General features: G+C 36.1%; 1 protein-coding gene across 12 annotated transcripts in view; it reads right to left on the reverse strand.

The window, feature by feature from the left end:
- COBLL1 (cordon-bleu WH2 repeat protein like 1) overlaps positions 1 to 25,842 on the reverse strand; it is a 159,673-nt gene that overhangs the window by 27,348 nt on the left and 106,483 nt on the right. For 9 of the 12 annotated variants that reach the window (XM_078070908.1, XM_078070909.1, XM_078070906.1 and 6 more), the window contains 5 exons: positions 19,963 to 20,164; positions 17,658 to 17,886; positions 16,596 to 16,634; positions 11,814 to 11,911; positions 11,465 to 11,701 (listed from right to left, as the gene is read on the reverse strand). In XM_078070908.1, the coding sequence (XP_077927034.1) occupies positions 11,465 to 11,701; positions 11,814 to 11,911; positions 16,596 to 16,634; positions 17,658 to 17,886; positions 19,963 to 20,164 (805 nt within the window). Of the gene's footprint in view, positions 1 to 11,464; positions 11,702 to 11,813; positions 11,912 to 16,595; positions 16,635 to 17,657; positions 17,887 to 19,962; positions 20,184 to 25,842 lie in introns of all 12 variants that reach the window. The other 3 variants (XM_078070915.1, XM_078070907.1, XM_078070913.1) reach the window with 2 other exon arrangements.

A 25,842-nucleotide genomic window follows, 5' to 3' on the forward strand; every position in this document is an offset into this window, starting at 1 on the left:
AAGGCTTTTATTTTTTAAGATCTTATTTGAGAGAGAGTGCACAAGCAGGGGGTGGGGTGGGCAGGGGCGGGGGGAGAGGGAGAAGCAGACTCCTCGAGGAGCAGGGAGACCGACTTGGGGCTTGATCCCAAGACCACGGGCTCATGGCCTGAGCCAATCCTGGGATCATGACCTGAGCCAAAGGCAAACACTTAACCGTTGAGCCACCCAGGTGCCCCGAGAGACTCTTAGCTACAGAGAACAAACTGAGGGTTGCTGGAGGGGAGGTGGGGAATGGGCTAGATGGATGATGGGGATTAAGGAGAGCACTTGTGTTGAGCACTGGGTGTTATATGTAAGTGGTGAATCACCAAATTCTACTCCTGAAACTAATATTACATTTAACTAGAATTTAAATAAAAACTTGAAACATTTAAAATAAATAAAATGCTAAAAAATTTAAAAAAGAAAGAAAGAAAAAAGGCAAGGAAGGCCGTTAGTGTCTAACTAAGCTGCACGCACAAGCCCTAGTTTTCCTGTGCCTTTCAGGAGTATACGCCTAATAGTCTCCTAACCGCTCTACCCTTGCATTAGTCAGGCATGAGCCACCCGGTATTTTTGAAAGTGAGTTTGTGTCTAACTGGAGAGAGGCTTCTAGAGGGTTTGCAAGTTGGAAGGCGGCCTAGTGTAATGCTTACCAAACAAATGAGTTTTGGAGATAATGTCAGGGCTTGAACCAGGGAGCATGGCCATCTAGTGTCTCTGCAACGTTCAGCCTCCTCATCTATTAAGTGGGAAAAGTAAGAGTACCTAAACCTCAGAAGGGGCTGGATGCTTATGTGAAATGACGTGTGAAAACTCAGCACAGTGCTTAGTATACAGTACCTGCTCCATAAATATTAACTAATGTAACATGCAGCTCATCTATTTTTAAGTATGTGAGCGTGATCTGTAAATAAAATAAGCAAATGATGGTTCTAATGTAGAGTGAAAAGTATGGATAAAAGGAGGTACTTATTCTAAGATTGTACTTTGTCTGCAGTGATGGTGGTGGTAAGAGTCCTAGTACGTACAGTCCATCTCCATTATGATCAACCTTAAAACCTCAACAGTGCCCAGCATTCAGGAACTGGTGTTTAGTCCACTGCATAAGCCAAATTCATTGTGTGTAATTCATTATGTGTAAAAATGCCACCTTTATGTCACCTCAGGCAGCTCCACCCTACCTTAAAGGAATTTAATAAAAGCACAACACTTAACACTAATTTGTTAAATCTTGGTGATGGGTATATGGATGTGTATAATACATAAATTTGAATATTTCATAAATTTAATGTAAAGAATTAAAGTTGAAAAACTCTTTAGAACAGTCTTTAGCTTTCAGCACCAAGATACATTTCCTTTGGCCAAATTATAACTGAAATTTTTTAAAAGAAGTTGAGATTAAACTGTATTTAAATCCAAAGGGTTTACAAAACAAGAACTCAGAGAGGTTTCTACTTACTAGGGGAAAACGCTTTGGTTAATGATTAGAGATGTTCAATTATTTACTTCAGTTAGAGTCACTAAGTCTGCCTACCATTAGTGAAAACTGCAGCCTAACAGGAATGCACATCACTGAGTTTTACAGTCTGTGAAAAGGAAAATACTGCACAGAGAAGAGAACACTCCAGCGAAAGTGACAAGGTCAAGTTGAAAACCATGCCAGATACTTAATCCCTCAGAATTCACACCCAAATCAGGATTTACTGGTTCAAAATGGAACTAAATTTAGCTGAAGAAAATAGAATTGAACAGCATTCAGTAGATTTACTGAGTACTAGCTCTGTACAAGTTATTAGATCACTTATTAATCACAGTTGAATTATACGATGTGGGTCACTGAAATCAATATATTCTGTAGAAAAGAGTAAAGGAAAAATTGCAAATAGAAAAATAAGAAAACAACTTGAATCAAAGGACAGAAATACAGTAGCCCAACTTCAAGGACATTGTTAAATGTTTCTATTAGAAGCTTTGGCTTTTTATTTCTGTTTATGATTTCCACATGTGGGGAGGAATGGGTTAGAGGAGAAAATCTAAGCCACCCCTTGAAACTGTCTAAAAACTCGTACGTTTTTTTTTTTCTTCTTAAGTGCCAGAATCCCATTATCCTTCTCCAACTTGGATATTCTCTATAAATACTAAAAACATACTATTTAATTTACTATGAATTATACCCCAATGAGTGACCTTTTACATAACTAACCAAAGGTCAAGTTTGAACTCTTAACTTTTTTTAAGATTTTATTTATTTATTTGAGAGAGTGAGAGAGCACAAGCAGGGGGAGCAGCAGAGGGAGAAGGAGAAGCAGGCTCCCCATGAGCAAGGAGCCCGATATGGGGCTCAGCCCCAGGACCCTGGGATCATGACCTGAGCCAAAGGCAGACCCTCAATTGATTTAGCCACCCAGGTGGCCCTGAGTCTGAATTCTTAACTCTTGATGGAAGAATTCTTTCTAAAATAATTTTACAACTTAGACAACAGATCAGTTTTCTTAAACTTCAAAATGCATAATTATAATAAAGTAAATATAGAAGTATGAGGTATTATAATGAATTTGCAAAGTAAGCAAAGCTGTAAAGGGAAGTTTTTTTCAATCACAATGAATTCAGTTTTACTGATTTGATCATAAAATTAGCACAATCTCATATAAGATGCAAACAATGCATACAATGGTAAGGAAACAAAAAAAGAAAAATCCCTATAAATCCCAACAAATACAGGTTACCTCATAGAAGTTCTGGTGTTCAACCTTTTATACATATCCTCTATACTTCAATACACACACACACGCATTTTTTTTGACTTGTATTGAATGAAGGCCTATATGCCAATTTCTTTCTTTATGAAGTTTTTAAAAATAAAACGCTATTTTGGTGAAGCTAGGGAGTGTTTGTATTGCTGCCCTGAATCTCTTTCCACACCCTCCCCACCCCCTTAAATAGATTTCTCTGACTCCTAAAAATCTAGGACTTATATATCCTACTTTCATGTTCTCTCAATAAACCTGTTTTAAGATCCTTCATTGAGAGCACTGAAAGTCTTAGCCTGTCTAGGTCAACTTAGATGAAGAAAACTCCTATCAGTGAAGGGGTGTAAGAAACAGAGGAGATATGTCCAGTACCAGACTACTGTATGTAGGGTAAGGAGAAACAGGACAGTGGTATCAGGGCCTGGAGCTATTAAAGCCACACCATGTAAGCAGTCATCTATTCTGCCAATTTTAAGGGTGTTCCTATCAATTTGCTGAAATAAATTCTATGACATCAAGTAATGAGATTAGAGCTGGATTCACTTAGAGGTGTCCAAATACCACCACTTGTAACTTTTATCTTTTTTGGTTACTAAAATTATAATCCCTTCAGAGGATTCTGGGTGGCCAAGCTTGCCACTAGATTTCTCTCAAAATGTTCTAGATTCAAACTCCTCATTCGTCAATGATAACACCTGCATCCTCTAGTTAACAAACTCATTAACCTGAGCATATCTTCCTCAAACTCTGTATCCTCTACCTCTTTTTATTGATGCCCAAAGTACTTTTGTGTTGACTTTTGTGTTATAGTCAGGAGTTCAGGGAGAAAGATGTCAGTTAATCAATGTTTTATTTCATTATTATACTTTGGAGTTTCAAAAATCCTCAGAGAAGTAATACCAGGACTAGGTATCACTATCTGATTAACACTGATCAAACCAAAGATCCATGTAACAAAGCACTTTTATCTGTTAAAGGCCAATTTTAAAAGACAACAGAAGAATAAAATAATTTGATCACACTGGAGTTGGAAGAGACCTTTGGAAATTTAGTTACAAAATCTTATTGTACAGAGGAGAAACCCAAGCCACAAAGAAGTTCAAAAGCTTGCTTTTCAAGGTAGAAGACAAAAGAAGGCAATGAGAAAAATCATGACAACAACAGACCTATTGGTAGATTCAAGACTCTCTCTCAAGCCAGAGTAGGACTGCTTCTGCCATAATATACTTTCTTTTCAGCCCTTCTCCATGTAGATCAGAAAAAAACCCACAAATTTTACAATCTGGGTTATACTCTTGCAAGGTTTTTAAATTTTTCTCCCTAAAGTAACCTGTGCTTTCATTTCATCAACGCTATAATACTTTGAGATATCATATAACCAAGTCTTATTAGTGGTAATCCCTTACTAATGACATTTTTTAAATGCCCAAAGACGAGGGCCTAACTCAGTAATACATCTCAGATGGAAAAAGAGAAGATAAATCAGGAGAAATCAGAGCTCAGGTCAAGTTAAAAAGACAGATGATGGTGGTAATCAAGGTTCTCCTGGTCAGTGATCAGAAAAAAGAAGTGTCGGGGGAGGGGAGGGCGCCTGGGTGGCTCAGTCGGTTAAGTGGCTGCCTTCGGGTCACGTCATGATCCCAGAGTCCTGGGATCAAGCCCCGCACCGGGCTCCCGCTCAGCAGGGAGCCTGCTTCTCCCTCTCCCACTCCCCCTGCTTGTGTTCCCTTCTCCCTGTCTCTCTCTCTCTGTCAAATAAATAAATAAAATCTTTAAAAAAAAAAAAAAGAAGTGTCTAGGGGTAGGGTAGGGAAGTAGTGAACATCTATAGATTAACTGAGTATAGGGCCCCCACCAGAGTAAAGTAGCAATCAAGGGAACAAACTGGGATCAACTCAGTTCATCTCAGAAAGGGGGCCAAGGCTGTATGGCAGGCATTATCCAAGTGAACCTATAGTTTTATCCCCATGGCTCCAGGAAAGAGGCCTGCTTCTCTCTGCCCTGGTCTCTGGTACATGCTGGTTACCAAAGAAAGGCATTTTCTCCCCCAAGAGGTCCCAAATGTCACAGTGGTAGAAAGCCTAAATAAGCTTCATACTATAGGAACTTGTAAAGGAAGATTCCTAACACTGATTATTTTAAATATTTTATTAATTCAGTATGTGCTTCAGAGAGACACAATGATTGTGTACTGGTAAATAAAGGAGAGAAATCCACATTAACTCCATTTAAGACCTATTGTTCTTTGAATAGTACAATTCTTTAAAGTCTAACAACTTCATAATGAGCATAGTTCCTTACATTTGGGTCAGGGGTAAAGCTGGCAGGAACCTAAAAAGTAATGGCTCAGAGGATTTTCAAGAGCATTAAATGAGTAATGTGCTTAGTACCTGGTCTCAAACATTAGTAAGTGCTATATGAGCATTAGTCATTAATTTTGCTCTTGTGATTAAGACCCTTTGAAAATGTGATTAAAACTACCAAGACTAAGTATATTTATATATATATGGAAAAGCCTTAAAAGGGGGAAGCAGATCATATTCTATTCTGCTGCACTGGTGCATTTCTCTACTGAATGAAACAAGTCTTATTTTTGGAAATGCAGACAGCTGTATCCCGTATATCAAACTAAAAATGCCATGGCAACCACTGTTCCTAGGCAATTGTAGAATTATGTGTGTGGTTTTCTTTCTATATGATAAATATAAGTGGAAAGTGGCGGGGAAAATCAAATGTTGTGTGATAATCTAGAGAAAAAAAACAAAAAGATTACTTAAAGATTACAAATATGTTCTTTTTACATCAACCTTAATGACTCTGCACAAAACATCTAGGATTAAAACTTATTAAGTGAAACTAAGACCAAATATATTCTTGCACATTTTATAAACATATGACAATCTATCATCTTACCTGCTTATAAACCATGATAAATATTAAAAGGTAAAATTGAGTAAAAAATGAACAATGTCAAATATTTCTTAAAAACAATTAAATCAGCTGTTAAAAAATGAACACACTCTAAGTATTAAATTTCACTTGCATAATACTGGATGGCAAAGTATTTCCATTTCTCAACATTTGAGTGTTTGCACCAGAATGCAAAATGAGATGAAATAAAAAGTTCAAGGTAATTCCTTATTGTGTTGGCCAAAAGCCAATATCCTAAAGAAAGTGAGGTACCATTCTAGCAGCCAGGGAAAAGCCGCTTTACTGATGTACACACATAACTCCAAAGAGCAAAACCATACCAAATGTGCAAAAATAAAGAATTCTCCAAAAGTTTCTGTGGATTCTGTGGGTCAAGATGATCCGCAACTCATGTCCAACTCTTTCTCCTCTTCTTCAACTGTAAAATCAGCCTTCATAAAAGGCTGATTCGTCAATAATACGAGGACATCCTTTGGCCACAGATTTTATTAAATGTGCTCCTCACAGAAACTTGGTCAGCGAACATGGTACAGATACTGGATTTCTGAACTCAGTTTCAATCCCAGAATTCTAAGTGATTTTCAATTTAAGTCAATGTCATTGCATTTCTGACTTCTGTCATGGGTGAAATAAATGACAATCTGTGTAAATAACTATATAATCTTATTGTAAATAACTATGCATTTATACAGTAATACATGTGATATGGTTTAGGTAAAAAAGAGTAGGAACCATCCATTACATATGTTGTTGCATAAATGGCATTTCTAACCTTTAGGCGGAATCATATTCACAAAATGCTCAAAGAGATCGGAGAAAAACTGCCAGAAAATTTCTAATTGGATAGTTTTCTTCTGCAAATGAACATTTCCATAGAAGACAGTATATTCACCTTTATAAGGAACAGGACACAAGGCTTGAAATGTAAAAGAGTACACAGAAATTTAGGGACATGAAAAAAAACACGATAGCAATGACAGTAAACTATGTATTCTTTAAAATATATTCTTTAGGTGGATCAAATAATTTTATTTGCAAAACTGTCCCAAAAAAACAGGTTAGGATAAATTATTTTACTGACTTGGATTTTTATTGAATCCTCTTTGGAAACTGCACAATCAGTTGCCAAAATTAGCCAGAAAACCAACAGCCTTTTATGTGAAGAGTTTCAGTTTAAGCTCCAAAATCACTATCCAATACTTTAATTTGCCAGTATGGAGAAATGCCTCACAGAAATGAGATCAATTATTAAATACTGACAGCCAAAAAGCATAAAATAGACGTGGTGAACAAAATTTTTTTACAAGCTACAGGTAGACTGACTTATCTGTAAGCCCATGTAAGGCAAACAGAATATCAACGACTACTTGAGAGGATACTAACATGAAGTGAAAGCTCAAAATGAAGAAAACTGCATTAATTAGAAATCACTTTGTTATGCATTACTGTTATTTATCTCTCTAGCTCTATTTTCTGACACTTCACACACAAGAGATAAGCATTTGCTATTTCTAATATAATGTAACTATTTCCATTATTTTCTTTCTGCTCTATTAAAGGATGCTTTGGTGGGGGAAAGAAAGTGTAAAAATCAGACTGTTGTAGGTCTGTTAAACAGCGCACCCTTGTGGCTTATTCTGACTCCTGAACAATAAAAATCTCTAGGATAAGAATATATCCAAAATTCTTCAGGGATTTGAAAATTTTTTTCCAGATACTTTTTCCCAGTCTATTACTTTCAATCATCAAAAACAGTGCCTTTTTAAAGCTTCAACTTCAAAACTAAGTTGTTTAATATAAAATGTCTATAGTAATAATGACTATTTTTTATCTTAAACATAAACAAACAGTAGAGGGGCACCTGGGTGGCTCAGTCAGTTAAGCGACTGACACTTGACTTCGGCTCAGGTCGTGATCTCCAGATCGTGAGATCCAGCCCCACATCAGGCTCCAAGCTGGGCGTGGAGCCTGCTTAAGATCTCTCTCTCCTGCTCCCTCTGTTCCCCCACTTCCCCCAGGCTTGTGTGCACACTCACACTCGGGTGCGCACACTCTCTCTCTCAAAAAAAAAAAAAAAAAAAAAAAAGATAAATATGTGAGGTGACGGATGTGTTAATTAACCAGATGGCAGGAATTCTTTCACAATGTATATGTATTTCAAATCACCACAATGTACACTTTAATTATCTTATAGTTTTCTCTGCCAATTATACCTCAACAAAGCTGAAAAGAAAGAAACAAAAGTAGAACTGCCCCCCCCCCCATTTTGATCAGTTTGTAGAGGGCCTTGAATGCCTCAAAAATAGCTGCCAGTTATCAAAGTTCCTGAACTGGGAAGACAAGTTAAGTACTGGTCTTCTCCTTACTCCGCACCCTGGATTTCCCTAAGGCATGACTACAGAAGAAGGAAAGAAGGGGACAAGGAAAGACAAGGAAGGGAGACTGAATGAAGGACTCACTAATTGGACGCAAAAATAAAAAGAAAACACACTGAAAATTATCCTGAGCTTTTAAATCTGGGAGAACAAAAATAAGCTTGATTTTCAATATGCTGATTTCCAGGTAGTGATGAGTAAATAAGTAACCATGACTTCAGTCTGCAACTGGAATAAAATATTGGGACTGGAATTACAAAGTTGATATCCTAGTTTCCCAGGGCTGCTGTAACAACTTACCAGGACCGAGTGGCTTAAAACAACAGAAGTTTATTCTTTCACAGTTCTGGAAGCCAGAAGTCTGAAATCGAGCTGTTGGCAGGGCCATAGCTCTCTGAAAGTATGATGGGAAAATCTTTCCTTGCCTCTTCCAGCTTCTGGTGGCTTCTAGAATTCCCTGGCTTATGGCAGCATAACTGCAATCTCTGCCTGCGTTAGCACATGACCTCCTCCTTTCTATCTCTGTGCATGTGCCTCCCCACTTACAAGAACAGCAGTCTTTGGATCTGGGCCCAGCCTAAAGTCCACAATGATCTTATCTCTAGATCCTTGACTTGAACATATCTTTTGGGGGGGACACTATTCAAACCACTACAGTTGAGAACTCAACAAAGAACACATCTTCTCTGAAAGAGTACAGTAAATATAGGCTAAGACCATGGATTCAGGTACCTCCAAATTTAGAAAACAGGTAAAGGAAGTGGGGGCAAGAAAAAAAAAGAGCTGAAATACAAAAAGAGAATCAGGACCAAGGAAGAGAGAAAAATCAAGACCAAAGGGGTGATTTAGCACATCAAATATGGTGAAGAAGTTAAGGAAATAAGTGCAGAGATGCCTAGGAAAGCATGAGTTCACATGCACACACGCGTGCATGCACACACACACACACACCGCCCGAACCACGGCTTAATTGTTAAGAATTTTTATAATGAAGAAATAAAAAATGGTTCTTCAGCTTCTCTAGGGAGGAACAAATAATTCTGGGTCCTACTTAACAATACATCAAAGAACTACCCAGATGTCCAGATCAAAAGAAAAAAATAATTGGAAAATTATATAAAGATGTCCAGTTTGCCAAAGGCAACATACAAAAAAAAAAAAAAAAGATTACTTAACATGGGAGCATCAACTGGTCATAGAGCAGAGGGTGAGAATCAAAAGAAATGGCTTTTGGTGAGGCCACTGGAAACACAGTCTAGAATTTTAAGAAGCAGACTATTTCTTGGACAATGTAGACCTCTTCAGGTCCAAGCACAGAGTAAGTTTACTGAAATAGAATGCATGAGGTCACCGGGAATAAAAATTTGTGACCAGGAGCTAAGATTTATTTCTACATAAAGAAAAGACAGACTTTGGTAATTAAAAATTTAAAACAATCCTGAAAGTGCTACCTTTTAAATGACTTACTATGAAGAAATGCAAAGGAGTTACACCCACAAAATGAAGTCTTTGGAGACCCTGACTTGGCCTCTGCTTATCTCATTCAATTTCAGTCTCTGATTCTTGTTCATGCCCAGGCATGCCATAGTCTTCACATTCCTGTGTCTTTGAACATGGTTCCTGTTGCCTAAGGTACTCCCACACAGATGTTAATACTAAACCCAAGAATCGCCTCTTCTGTAACACTTCACCCAACTACCAAGTAATTACTTTGGAAAACTTTGTAGCAAATGATTCTATCATTTGAAAATATAACTATCCTCCTGATTTTTAAGGTGAGACTTTATACCAGGGACATTAGACAAGAAAATTTTATTTCTATAAGAAGACAGCTTAATAGATGATTTTTCAAATAACTACTGAGTTTAAGCATTTTTTTTGTTCATTTCTACCCTGGTTGCTATTTTCTTTTTTTTAAGATTTTATTTATTTGAGACAGAGAGTGTGCGAGAGTGAGCAAACGAGAGAGAGAGACAGCATGAGCATGGGGGGGCACGGGGGGCAGGCAGAGGAAGAAGCAGACTCTCTGCTGAGCCGGGAGCCTGACACAGAGCTTGATCCTGGGACTCCAGGATCGTGACCTGAGCTGAAGGCAGACGCTTAACTTACTGAGCCACCCAGCCACCTTGCTATTTACTTTCTAAAGGCATATATGATAGTTTATAAATTACAATTAAAAACTATAGTTAAGGGGTGCCTGGGTGGCTCAGTCGTTAAGCGTCTGCCTTAGGCTCAGGTCATGATCCCAGGGTCCTAGGATCAGGCCCTGCATTGGGCTCCCTGCTCGGCGGGGAGCCTGCTTCTCCCTCTCCCACTCCCCCTGCTTGTGTTCCCTCTCTAGCTGTCTGTCAAATAAATAAATAAAATCTTAAAAAAAAAAAAAAAACTATAGTTAAAATATTTAAAGTTAAGAAAACAAAGAAATGTTTATTAGTTGGTTGGGAGGCATTAGTTTACTTAAGCATTTAGTTTACTGAACTTCCAAGGGGAAATAAAAACCCTTCAAGTAGATACAAGAAAACTTCTCAGTGTCTCAAATATCTCAAAATAAAATTTGCTCTCAAAGTTACTTGAATAATTTGTCTGATTACAAGCAACAAAATATATAGTCTCATGTTTAATCACATTTACTTAAAACTTCATTTATAGTCCACATGAAAAAAGCAAAGAATGTACACATTTTATAGGCATGAAAAGTAGTTTGCAAATGGATTTCCACAAAACAGCATACTCCAGGGAAATGTGGTAGTACACAGAAGCAATAGTAAGTCAGTATGGGGAAAAGACATACCCAGAACCCTGCTTTGAACATAAGAGTATATAAAAGTAACTGCAATATATTCTATATAAAAAGACTTTTTTTTTTTTTTTTTTAAACTATAGAGTGTCTATGTACCAACAAGACACCTGGATTTCCCTGTGAGAATCCCAGAGTCAGGTCAAGAAGATACATCTAGTTAGAAACCCATGAATGCAACATAAAGACTTTGGTGCCATGAAAAAAAAAGTTCAAAAAAATAAAATAAAAAAAAAAAAAAAAAAAAAAAAAAGTTCAAAATTGAGTATTTGCATTCCCAATACATGCATCAAGCAAGCACCTCTGGTTGGGCCTTAGTAAGCCAGGACTTTAAGGTTTATGGGTGATTTATTTGCTTGAAGATAAAAGTTACTTAAAATTGACACATTTATTCTTTACTGCATCACAGAACCATACATATGTAATCTCTTCCCAGTGCCAATGTTATCAATAACAAGTTATTCATCTCATTACATATTAGTGACTGTTACTAATGTTATTAGCAGTCTATGTGGAAAAGGCCAAGAGGAAAAATAGATGGTCCTCTGCCCCATCCTAAAAACACAAAACGAAACACAATTATGTACCTTCTCTGTTTCGTCCACACTCAAGGATTTCACTACACAAGAAGCTGGCCTCTCCTGGATGTGAGCAAGGTCCCGGGGGGCGCTCTGAGACCCTGGCATTGGAGGCAGCGGGGCCCGCCTCTTCTTGGGTGCATCCGATGGCAGGGTGTTTGAAATATATGGCTTGGAAATGGTATTGGACCTTGTAAAAGTTGGGCGATGCTTATTTACTAGAGGAGTTGCAGGGGCACTTGCAGTCTAATAAAGAATGAAAAGGCAAAACCTAGAGGTCATTTCAAGATAAAAAAGCACATGCAATTAAAAACAGATAAGAAGAATCTTATAAAATATTACATAAGAAAATACTCACCTGTTCCCGCTTTTTCTTACTGCGCTGAAAAAAGCTGAAAAACCCTTTATTTTCTTTCTCCTTCATAATGTCTAGGTTTTGTGATATTTGGCAGGATTCTAAAATAGAAGAAAAGCCTCTTACTTTTGTACATGGAATTGTAGATTTACCTCCAAGTTTTCCCTCAGTTTCTTTCCCTTGAAAAATTTATACAATGATGAAAGCTACTAATTATGGTCTACTATGAACCATGCACTCCGCTAGGCATCTTATATCTTATTTAATTCTCAAAGCAACAAGGAAGTTTAGTATTATTGTTCCTATTTCACAGCAGAGCAATCTGAAGATGAAAGAAACGAATATACATACTTGGGGCCAACCATCAAGCAATGACAGAGATAGGACAGAAACTCAATTCTTTGTTACTCAGAGTCTGTTCTATCCATAATTACCAACATTTCAGAAGTAAAATGGACACTTTGAATTAAATGAGATATGAAGCTATCAACAGTTTGTCCCTTTATTTTGAATTTTTATTTTGTCACAGAGCTAAACAATTATGAAATATTTTATTCTCTAAAGCATGATTCACTATAATTACTTAGTACTTTATTAAGTGTTTCCAAAAGATTATTTCTTCAATACGATGTTTCCCAACTAGGTGGCAATCTTGCCCCACCCCCATTCCAGAGAACACTGGACAATGTCTGGGGACAATTTTGATTGTCACAACTAGGGGTAGGGCAGGAGAATGTGCTACCAGCATCTACTGGGTAGAGGCCGGTGATGATGCTGAACACAATACAATGCACAAGATAGCCCCCCAACAAAAAAGGATCATCCAAGCCCAAATGTCAATAGTGTCAAAATTAAGAAACCACATTTTAATCAGAATGGCAAATGTCAACCTCATGATTACATATTAACATTCCATTTTCCAAAAAGTATTTCCTAATGTCAACTGAAAAGGCCTACAAACAATGACAAGTCCAGTGGTGCTGAGTAGCCCTGGCCCAGATGGTCTCTAAACACCTTTTCCCACTAAAAAGGGACCACGATTGCATAAGAATGGCTGATTCTTTGTCCACACCAAGGATTGTAAAGATGAGTCTGGAATATCTAATTATAGCAGAGAGAACGAAATCAGAGTCCACTGGGATCATTTTAAAAGGGCACAGGAATCAATCAGATATGGTTTTTACTGGCCAAGGTCAGGACAGTTTGGGCATCATAGAACTACTCAATAAATGGAAACATTTTGCATATGTTTAATTCCATGACTTGTAGTGATGCTGAAAAAATAACTGATCCTTACTGTTTACCTCTATGTACTGCTAAGGAACCAGTCTGTTATTTTAAAAACTGATGAAGGGGGACGCCTGGGTGGCTGAATCCGTTAAGCGTCTGACTCTTGGTTTTGGGTCTCAAGGTCCTGAGATCAAGCCCCAAATCGAGCCCACCACTGGGCTCTGCACTCAGCAGGGAGTCTGCTTCAGATGGTCTCCCTCGCCCATCTGCCCCTCCCCCACCCCACCCACACTCACTCTCTCTAAAATACATAAATAAATAAAATCTTAAAAAAAATTCTCTATATAAATAAATAAATACTGATGAAGGAAAAGAATCACACTTTTTTCCTGCCTCTTCTGAATGAATTCTACCTAGGTAGACAAGTAGCTGAATGGGGAAATTTGCTGTTTCTGAAATATCTCAATTTATAATTAAAGGCATATTTGCAGATAATGATTATTTTCCAACTCCTAATCAAGATCCAGGCAATGATTATTGATAGCTAACATCAAAAAAGATAACTTGTGGGGTGCATGGCTGGCTCAGTTGGTAGGGCATGCAACTCTTGATCTTGTGGTCATGAGTTTGAGCCCCACATTGGGTGCAGAGATATATACATACATACATATATAAATGTAACTTGCTATTACATGGCTGCTAATGGAAATATATAATACCACCTATGAAGTATTCTTGCTGAAAATATCTCACCCAAATCTGATCAAGTCTCTAGATTTAACAATCAATTTACAAGAAATAGAGACAATCGAAAAACATATTAAATGGCACCACAGGATGCAATCCACAAAATTCTGAATGTGGGAAATTCGGTAAGATAAAAGACCCAGTTTCTTCAACAAATAAAATACAAATTTTAAAAGAGAGAGAGAAAGAGAGAAACAAGGAGTGGGGAATATATCAATTTTGAAAACATTTCTACTAAGGAGCACATATGTGTTTTATATAAATCACAATATAATTTCAGTGATATTGGAAACAAAGTACTGTATATTGAAATTTATGGGATATGTCTAAAGCAGCACTTAGAAGTAAATGTATGGTCTTAAGTACATTTAAATCTTAAATATATACCCCTTTTTTAGGACTGTATGTACAGTCTTTTTGTTTAAAAAAATGTTTAAAAATTAAATAAATTATGACAAAATAGGGGCTACTCCAGGAAAGCAAAGATTGTTAATGCTAGTAAGTATATCAATGCAATATGCCTCAATAACACGATAAAGAATATTTCACAAATTAAAACTTCATAAATCTGATGCTTTAAATTTTAAATAAGCAGTATGCATTCTGTACAATGAGTTTACTGACAATACTAATGATGAACATGTGGATAGCACTTTATGGTTACAGATTTTTTCACATGCCTAATTTCTTTCCTAGAACAATCCAAAGAGGATTATCAGAAATTATCACAAGTTATCATTCTGAGTCCTTTTTCTAAGTTAGGGAATGTAAAGAAATGGAAGCAGATAGTATTGTCCCATTATACATCTGAAGCCCTGGTGACCACAGTTTAAATAACTTGCACCAAGACACACAGGCCTTAAGTGGTAAAATTCAATATAATATCTACTCATCGATGATATATAATACCTTTGGCTTTTCCTTTTTTTTTTTTTTAAGAAATGTTATTTCATTTTAAGATGAAGACTGAATGTAGATATTTCACATGGTAGTACAGTGCAATACATATAAGCAAAGTTATTTTTGGTAAAGCAATTTCCAGGCACCCTGTCATCCTCCATACTAGTTAAGCTAAGTCTTCACTTACAGCTTTATGGCAGAGATCACCAGAAGTCAGAGTTAAACACTAAGAAACACAAGGGCTTGAGCTTACTAGAAAACAACTCAAATTTATAGTTTCCTGTTTCCAGAAGAGAGGCTATAAGTAACTGCATACAAAGTACTAAGACTTCTGATAATATTAGACAAAATAAGGAGGCAGAGGCATTTACAGCATTTGGATTGATCTTGTAGATTCTGACACCGTAAAAGGAGCTTTCTTAATTTTCTTATCCAATCTCGTAAGGTTACATTCACAACATTTAGTACTCTAAATAAATACATACTTTCTTGGCTGGAAGGGTTATTACAAACCAATGCATTCAACACCTTCAAAATGAGGCCAATAAGATTATGGAATTTGCTTTGAGTAATGTATATAGAGAATGGCAATGGTAGGAGCAAAAACCAAGTACAAGTGCCAGGATGTTGCTACTGGAAAAAAAGCACAGAGACCACTTTTTCCAATCTGTTATTATAGAAGTGGAAAGTGTGATGCAGACAGATAAAAAGCTATTTGCCCTATCGGCTTGTTAAATGAGTTTGACAGCTAATGCAGTTTCAGAATTAAAACGTCTATCTTCTGATTATTAGCCAGTATATGCTTTATGAACATAACAATTTCCAGCTCCTTTGATTAACCTAGTCTTCATGAATCAAGCCACTAATAATAAATAATCACACTATTACTCATATAGACTTATTGTGTTATGGGAAAATTGGAAGTGGTAAAGAAAGAAGATTCCAATAACACATAATGTGTATAGTTTATTTATTTTTTTTAGTAGAGTGGTAATTATTATAGTAATCAATTATCTGAGCTTATCCTTTTTTAATGGAGGAAAAAGGCTTCCAGACTTTATTATTATTGGCTAATTTTTAATAAAGTTAAATTCCCATTATAAAGTTCTGTAATATAAAGAAAAAAAGGATGAAAAAAGTCATCCACAGCCCTACCACCCAAGGTAACCAGTATTAAAATTTTTTATGTACTTCCTTTCAGAAATTTTACGTAAAAATTTTTTTACATACTGTATTAAACACACTTAAATGGTTTAAAAGCTGGCATAAGCATTTTCCATGTTATTATAAAATATTCACAATTTAACGCTGCAATAATTTCCTATGATGAATATACCCTGATTACTCTGAATAACTGTTCAATGTAAATAATCTGAGATCCTTCCATGGTACCACCAAACTATCAGGAACTATACTTAAAGAACCCAGCAAAATCATTTTTTCTTGTCTGAGAGTCAAAAATATGTTTCTTGGGCGCCTGGGTGGCTCAGTCAGTTAAACATCTACCTTCAGCTCAGGTCATGATCCCAGAGTCCTGGGATCAAGCCCCACACCAGGGTCCCTGCTCAGCGGGGAGCCTGCTTCTCCCTCTCCCTCTCCCTGTGCCTCTTCCCTCTGCTCATGCTCTCTCTCTCTCTCAAATAAATAAATCTTTAAAAAAATGTTTTTCACATTCTTAGGATGATATTTTTAATGAATTATTGAAATATTATTATTGTATTAATTTCAGAAATCAAGAGGGAGGGCTTATAAATTATTTTTCAGGAAATAAAAGCCGAAGGTTTTCTTATAGAATGTACACATTAGTAATGTTAAGAAAACAGGTAAAATTAGAAGCTTATTTTCAATTTATCCAATAAAAGTAGAAATTTCATGTTACAATTTTTTCTACTGATTCATATGTCTTACCTTGTAAAGATGATTTATTGAAGGCAGTAACAGAAGTGGCTACAGAAGGAGGGGGTAAAAGAGGGTAAATTGACTGTAAAGATGATGTTTGTTCAAGTATAAAACATCACTGAGTTGAAATAGCTGTCTATGGATTATATAAATCCACAATTTCAGGATAAAGTTTGAAGGGCTCAATGCACAAAGGATGTAGTAAGTAATCCTTCACTAAACTTTTTTTCTAATAAAACAGATTCATACTGAATAAATAAGCTTGCAGTTGTCTATTAGCATTGAAACAAACATTATCTAAGATCTCCAAATTTTAATACACTCAGTTATTTCTATAGATTAATACTGCAAGCTATTTTTATTTAAAAATTTTTGGAGTTTGGGCGCCTGGGTGGCTCAGTCGTTAAGCGTCTGCCTTCGGCTCAGGTCATGATCCCAGGGTCCTGGGATCGAGTCCCACATCGGGCTCCCTGCTCGGCGGGAAGCCTGCTTCTCCCTCTCCCACTCCCCCTGCTTGTGTTCCTGCTCTCGCTGTCTCTCTCTCTCTGTCAAATAAATAAATAAAATCTTTATAAAAAAAAAAAAAAATTTTTTGGAGTTAGATTTATTTTATAAGCTAGTTGATTTTGGGTGAACCTAGAAAAAAATTTGTCAAGAAACTTAGAAATTTGAATGACAATTAAGACTCAGACAAAACCATGGTGAGTCTACAGTAATTCACACTTGATTAAAACAACAATGAATTTAAATGTAAATCTTTATTTTCTGTTTAAATCTTACAGCCACAAAGAATTAAGTTAAATCCCACCAAAAATATTCATAGATTGATGGAAAAGTGTAAAAAGTGAATGACAACTAAGAAAGACAAGTTTTTATTCTAATTTCAAAAACTGAAATCAAGTTGAATTTTATTACATTTCATTGTCTCTTGTTCTCAATGACACGTATTGACTTCTATTTATAGGATCCATTAACTCACCATTATGAACTTCAGAAACCCTATACATAAATACAATACATGCTTTTATATGCACATCCTGTCAAATGAATAAAACAAAAAGTCTTACTTACCTCTGCTGACATCCATGGCATATAATTCTCTTAGTCCCAGGTCGTTAAGAGATTTTGTCAAATCAAGGGGCTCCTGAGATAGATAATCTTTCAACAACAGTGTATGCAGTGGATCAAACTCACATTTGCTGCATATAATGGGGGCAAGTTCTTGGAGTGGTGCATGAGGGCTAACTCTCACTATTGTCTTCTGTGTTTTCTTAAAATTGATCACTACTCTCACAGTTTTCTGAAACACAGATTAAAACCATAGTTATTACCATAATTTATTTACTAAAACCTTCTACAATGATGTCTACAATAAGAGATCAATCTACAATTATACAGTCATACAATAAACAGTATTTTTCTATTTTGGTGTGAAATTATTATTTTTCTTTCCTGAAGCATATTCTTTCATTATTTCTAAGAATATGAAATAATTTGATTAAATAATCTAGATTAAATCCATAATCCCTGTAAGGTATTAGATTTTAAATCTAAAAGGGAACATAAAAGCCTCATATCTGATACTACTGATATTTCTGTTTGTTCCCTAAAATATTTATTATAAAATGAGCAAACGCCCATAATAATACAGAGTTATACATGTTCTATTTTATGCTTTAGTTGAGGAATATTTATCTAATGGTTTGTTGTCTCGATGAAAAAAAGAGTATTTTGGTTAAAATATAAAATTTTTGTGCTTCTCTCTATTGAAAAGAAGATAAATGAGATAACCCATATAAAAAAACTTAGCATAGTGTCTGGCACATAGTAAACTACCAACAAATAAACATTAGCTATTGTGATTACCTATTGTCTCTATTATTTGACAATACTTTGGCTAATTTTAATATACTTAAACCCTGATTTAGATATCTAGTACTAATTAAAATTATTGAGAGGATTTTAAACATATCATTTTAATGTAATTAACTCTTATATACAAATGGAACTTAGAAACATGTTACCATGCTAAGCGAAATCTACAGCATGCAGATCCTTAAAGCTTAACATGTATTCATTAAACTAAAACACCATGTATAATCCCATGCTGTAAAATAAATACTATTTCCACCTAGATACATATGTATCTAGATGGGTAATAGCCCAATATCCTAATTAATTCTTAATATCAGTATTTTGTAGATAAGAATTCTTAACTTTATAAAAAGCTGCATAACAATATGAAGAAAATATGAGAATATATACACTCAAGCCATGTAAATAAACTTTAATTTAATATATTGGCCTTTATATATTTCCTGAAGTTAAAAAAGTTGACATTCCTAATGAAAAAATATTTCTTTTTTTTTTTTTTTTTGAAGATTTTTTATTTATTTATTTGAGAGAGACAGAATGAGAGAGAGCAAGCACATGAGAGGGGGGAGGGTCAGAGGGAGAAGCAGACTCCCGGCCGAGCAGGGAGCCCGATGCGGGACTCGATCCAGGGACTCCAGGATCATGACCTGAGCCGAAGGCAGTCGCTTAACCAACTGAGCCACCCAGGCGCCCAGAAAAATATTTCTTGAAACCCGTAAAATTCTACCTCTATAGCTTATAGAAACAGAACAATTTTATAAATAATTGATATTAGAATGATTGTGGTTAAAAATTTTTGAAAAAAATATTTTTTGCTTAAAATTCATATATTACAGAAAACTGAGTCATTATATAGCTTGAATTAACAATTTAGAATAAGTTAGAACCACCACTTTACCAAGTATAGAGAAGCCAAAAAATATTTTAATAAATTCTTAAATAAATTCTCATTAAAAGATTCTAAAACCTTCCTCTAAATAAAAAATCTTTCTGGGGCACCTGAGCAGTTCAGTTGGTTATGTGTATGATTCTTGATTTTGGCTAGGTCATATCTCAGGATCATGAGATCGAGCCCCACATAAGGCTCCGCTGTTAGTGAAGAGTCTGCTTCTCTCCCTCTCTCTCTCTCTCCCTCTCCCCCTGCCCCAACTTGTGCACTCATGCTCTCTAATAAATAAATCTTTTAAAAAAATACTTTTTAAAAGAGTAAGTTAAAATGTAGATCATTTATAATTGTCAGATTCTGATATGGTCCTATAGATCACTTTAAGAGTGTCTAAAATCAAAAGTATTCCCCAAATTCTAGTTAATCCAAAGATTGAAAACCAAATGAATCCTAAACAAAGTGGCCAAGGCAAGCAAAATAGCCATGTTCACATCAAATTTAACCAGGAAAGTCCATTTTTATTTCATTTGAAATAAATATAAGCTGCAGATAATGACTGAAAAATCAATTTAGTATTTTTGCCAGAAGACATCAAAATCACAGTGACATTCTTACCTCTGGTATTATAGGCGCAGGCTTTTTCTTATCCAAAATTTTTGGCTTTAAAATGACTTTCTCCACCTCCAACATTCCTATTGGTGTGTTTGGCTTAAATTTAATGGGGTTATTTTCAGATGACTGCAGATCAATTGTGTAACTGGATGGATTTAAGTGATACTGTGCACAGAGGAATATCAACAAGTCCATCATAGGTTTACTGTAAAACAGAAGTAATACTGATCATAAAAGTCCATAAAACAATTTCATTAAGTTGAAAGTTATTGTTCTTAGCATTTTTCTTAGGGCCTTTTTGTTTTCAGCAGATAAAACAAGGCTATAAAATAGTATGTGTGAAAGTAACTTAAAAATCTAGCTACAAGATCATTTTTTCCCCCACTGCAGGAGGAGATATATACATGGTAGCCTGGGCCCTGGACTCCAAGTATCTAAGTGGACAGAATTAGAATAGTTAACAAGTCCTGATTAGTATTCAAACAGCTTAGATCCTAGTGTTGGTTTAATAATTATCTGTATTTTTTATCTGCCAAGTTGTCATCCTATTATTATAAATTTTAAGAAAAGTCCTTTCCTTACCCAAGAGCACTTAGTTCAGCATATGCTCCCCTTTACAATATTTTGAATACCAGCAGTCTTTGGCTTATAAACTGGTTATATTCCAAAGATCGCATAAAAATGAAGCATTAAGAACCACCACCACCCCGGAGCACATGGCTGGCTCAGTCTGTAGAGCATGGGACTCTGATCTTGGTGTCATGAGATCAAGCACTGCTTTGGGTGTTAAAAAAAAAAAAAAAAAAGAAAGAACAAACAAACGAACTACCACCACTCTTTGGGCTTTAGAAAGCACAGTGAGTATCTACAGAAGGAAGCCCACAAAATTCTCAAGAAAAGTTTAGATTTCTTAATTCATTCAAAGGACATTTAATATTTTCTAGGCCCTTGGAGACACAATAAAGTGTTATGCTCTCAGAGATCTACACTACTAGATAGACTAGGCCAAGTGTCAGCAAACTACAATCTGCATGTCAAAGTGGGCCCATGGCTTGTATTTTGTAAATAGTTTTATTGGAACACAACCATGCTCATTTGTTTACATAATATCTAGGGCTGCTTGTGTGTTACAATGGCAGATTTGAGTAGATGTGATGAAAACTGAATGGTCCACAAAGCCTAACATATTTACTATCTGGTCCTTGACAGAAAAACATTATGGGCACTTGCGCTCCGACAATTAAAAAGTAACCAAGTAAATGTATAATGTCAAATAGTGATTAAGTGTTAAATTCCATTCACACCCACAACAGAACAATGTGGTCTCTGAGTCTTTCTTAATTGTTAGCCCTCAAGAAAAGAACACTAAAAAATGTTCTGTGGTATGTGCTTTCCTCAAATGTCTGGTGATCTTAAGCTGTTAGTTCATATTCAAGACCGAGGCACTAAAATACTCTGTAAAAGTCCTATTTTCATGAATTAAGGTATAGGTTGATGGGCTTCATTTGATGGTAATCAGGTGGCCAGTTTTTTTTTTCCCATGGGGAAATATAAATGTCGGTAAAAAATTCTCCAGTTTCTTGACTACATAATATGAACCTAGCTACTGGCTTTCAGGAACTTGACAGGGAAATGAGGATAGGAATCTCACCATTCAGTATGATATTTTTAATTTAGTACATCTGTTTTCATATGCACCTCATCCCTACTTTCTTAGTGGAGTTCCCTGACCTGTAGCCTCTCTGGTTTAGCTTTTCCACAGAGGCAGTCTCCTCCTGGAAGAGGTTAGTTGTCTGACATTGTGTGGCCTTGAGGTTAAATAACACTTTATATGGATCCTCAAACCATCGCCTGTGTTCACCCACCTACCTCACCCTCGAATTCTGTGGCTGTTGCCCATCCCTTAACATCTCTTCTCCTCTCCCACCTACAAGTAGCACCCCACTATACATATATCAAGAAAAATAATAAAAACCTAAGTGCCTCAGTTAAAAAAAAAAATGTTCTCTGGAATATGTTTCAGTCCTCAAAATATGTTCCCTATATCGTTATTAGATGCTTCCACAATAATAATTTACGAGATTTATGTCCTCTTGAGCTACTTAGTATGCTCATATGTAAATTCATCTATAATCGCCCAAGTTTTGGCATTGAGTAGTAGATACTAAATTTCATCCACATCAAGACTAGCATAATGGTATTATTCAAGTTTATTTTTTGGTAACAAAAAATAAAAATTTTTAAAAATTTGATGCTACATACAAATTCTTGACTTGGAAATGGTACCACCTTTCTCTGATAGTAAATAAAGTTAAAAAAGATTAGGTAATGTCTAGGTAAATACAACTATGAATAAATGGTGATATGTTCAGATTGTATTTCTCTCTACACATATAAATGTGCCAAGTAATAAATGTAAAAACCACTAACGCTTATACTTTAAACATCTTTTACCTCTTAAATGTACATTCTTTAGAATCTCTGCCAGAAAAACACAAAAGTTAAGATAAAAATATTTATTAGTGCTACCATTTTTCATCTCCCTATGTACAAAAATATAAACATTTAAGGAAAAAGATATTTTCCATTTTTAAAAGGTAAGAATTTAACACTCTTTATATACACTTATTTAACCTTTTCGATATGTCTTAATGAAGTATTGTATTTTTATCTGTGACATTAGTTTTCTAACTTAATAAAATAAGTGCATAATGGGCCAACAATATTATAATAATGGCCTATTCCTTCAGTCAATTTGGTCATCTATAATCTTTGCATACCATATCAGACTTCATGGCAAAAAGGCTGCATGCTGATAGACCTACATCATGCCTTTTGAACTCAACACCACCTAAATATTTTCTAATAAAAATGTCTCTTTAAGCGTCAACTAAAAATCATAGAACTGGTTTATGACTTTATTCTTTGATTCATTCTATAATTCTGTTTCTTTGTTCAATAATTCCAGAAGCCAATTCTCTCTTGAAAATATTCCTATATCCCGACAGACAAATCCAACAGACCAGAAAGTTCTATAAATGCAGATGGGAATTTAATACTACATATGATAAAGGTATCCCAAATTTCTGGGGAAATAATTGAATTTTCAGGGCGCCTGGGTGGCTCAGTTGGTTGAGCGACTGCCTTTGGCTCAGGTCATGATCCTGGAGTCCCTGGATCGAGTCCTGCATGGGGCTCCCTGCTTAGCGGGGAGTCTGCTTCTCCCTCTGACCCTCCCCCCTCTCATGTGCTCTCTCTAATAAATAAATAAAAAATCTTTAAAAAAAAAAAAAAAGAATTGAATTTTCAACAAAGGGTATGAAAAACTGACTAGCCATCTGATAAATAAAATTTATGTATCCATCTTATGCCTTACACTAAAGTAAATGCTAAGTGGACCAGATATATAAATATTGGGATCTTACTCTGGGGGGCGGGTGGCAGAATAGGAATCCATCTCTATATAGTTTATTACGTTCTAGAGCAGTGCTGTTCAATTGTTCTGCAATATGTAAATTTTCCATATCTGGGCTGATACAGTGGCCACTCACCACAGGTGGCTATTAGGCACTTGAAATACATTGACAAAGTGGACTGACAAACTAAATTTTTCATTTAAACTCAATTTAAATAACCACATGTAGTAAGTGGCCACTGTATTGGCCAGAGTAGTTCTGGTACATTGGTTTCTAAAAGTGTGATTCATGGAGCAGCAACATCAGTATCTCTAGGACCTTGTTGAAATACAAATTCTCAAGCCCTAGTCCAGATCACTGAATCAGAAACTCTGGGAGTGGGCCACAGCAGTATGTGCTTTGACAAGCATTCCAGCCAATTCTCATGCACATGCTACAGTTTCCCAACCTGCGATCAAAAGAGGATACAGAAACAAGTAAAATATATAGTATATCAGACAATGATAAATGCTATGATGAAAAATAAAATAACAAAGGAGGTTAGGAAATTTCTAAGTGAAAAAAAAAAAATGACACTAGAACAGAGAGCTGAATGGAATGGGTTGAATGGAATGGGTTAACTGGGATAAGAACATTCCAGGCAGAGTTGACAAGTTGCAAAGGACCTGAGGCAGTAGTGGGCTCTACATGTTTAAGGGAAAATAGGAAGCTGGGGTGAAAGTGGTAGACTGAAACCAGAGTGCCTTGGGATTTTACCAAGTGAGAGAGAAAACCACTGGAGTTCTGAGGAGCAATGGGGTCTACTTTACATCTAAAAGGATTATATGCTGATTGTTGTATTCATTTTTTATTTTGACTTGAGAAAAAGGCATGTTTTATTTTTAAAGTAAAACTAAAAAGCAAATGTAAATAATAGGGGTTATACATGATTTAAGAAGCCACTGTCTGTATTTATTTATTTATTTATTTAGTGTGGCTTAAAGGATAATTTTCTTTTGTTGCTGTTGTTATATTCAGAATAGTCTGGGGGAGCAGCTACAAAGCTATTGCAAAAATTTGGGGGGAGATAGGGACTCAGTCAGATTTCAGATTATTTTGTGAGGTGCTGATAGGATTAAAGCCAATGCCAGAAGAAAAGGGTAAGAAGACACAGAAACAGAAAAAGGAGCTAAGCAGTAGGAAGAGGCCAGGACTACAGGAACACTAGAACGTGGGAGGGCTGCTGAAAGGACCCAACAGGAGTCCTAAAGTGCTAATTTAAATGGTTTGCTATGTGATACCCTTACTCACCTTTCCCTGGTGACCAATAGACCATCACTAAGGTCCTGGTAGCTCCAGGGGGAGGTGTTAAATCAAGAAAAGAAAGGAAATTTCATAAGGTAGAGACTAAAAAGTAAGAAACCATAAAGGAGCCAGGGCGCCTGGGTGGCTCAGTCGGTTAAATGTCTGCCTTCGGCTCAGGTCATAATCCCAGGGTCCTGGGATTGAGCCCCGCATCGGGCTTCCTGCTCAGCGGGGAGTCTGCTCCTCCCTCTCCCTCTGCCTGCCGCTCCCCCTGCTCTATGTCAAATAAATAAAATCTTAAAAAAAAAAAGTCAGAGCCAGAGGAGGCTCCAAGAACATTAACATAATATTGTAAATGGGAATTTACAATAATATAAAGGAGACTGAACTTTCCACAAGATCTAGAACAGGGGTTCAGGCCAATCTTATCTAGACCTGAGGGAAAAGAGTGGCCTCAAGACGTTACCTGGGCTCCATTTATACCCAGATATGAACTCCTTTCTTGCAGGACCAGCTCTTAGCAATGTTTATTCCCAGGACCTAATACAATGTATACAATGTCTGTACACAGTGAGGTCAGTATCACTGAATGAGGATATTATAGGAACCAGTGATTATTTATCTCTTAATTCTGGTATCTCAAACACATAGCAGACAATATACAACAGTACACACACACACACACACACAACTCTATATATATGAGTTCTCTGCGTGGTATTGGATATATGCAAAGGCAAAGTCACTGAAAAGAGATTCATATGCTTTAAAAACACACACACACACACACACACACATAGCCATGAAAGCTGTTTTTTCTTAATTTACAAACTGGACGAGTAGCCTTGTTGTATCTAAAGTCAAGACATCTTTACACAGAGGTGAGATATAAGCATTAAGTTGGGTTAAGACCTTTTCCAAAAATAACCTCAGACTAGTTCAAATGCTTCAAGTATTTCATTGAAGCCTCAGCATTTGGCATTAAAAGCACAGAAGAGAGGATCCTGACCTAGCTGATTTTAAGAGTGGGAATTACGGTCTTGAATCTCTCATAAAGGAGCCTTAGCAGTATAAAAGTAGGGCATTAACCTTTAAGCAGGCTCTGCATGCAATGGGGCTGCTGAGGATTTGCCAGTCACAAACTGCACCACAGAAAACAAAATCATCTCCTGAGTATAGTTTA

Source organism: Halichoerus grypus, chromosome 4 (assembly GCF_964656455.1).
Source record: "Halichoerus grypus chromosome 4, mHalGry1.hap1.1, whole genome shotgun sequence".
NCBI classification, from domain to species: Eukaryota; Metazoa; Chordata; class Mammalia; order Carnivora; family Phocidae; genus Halichoerus; species Halichoerus grypus.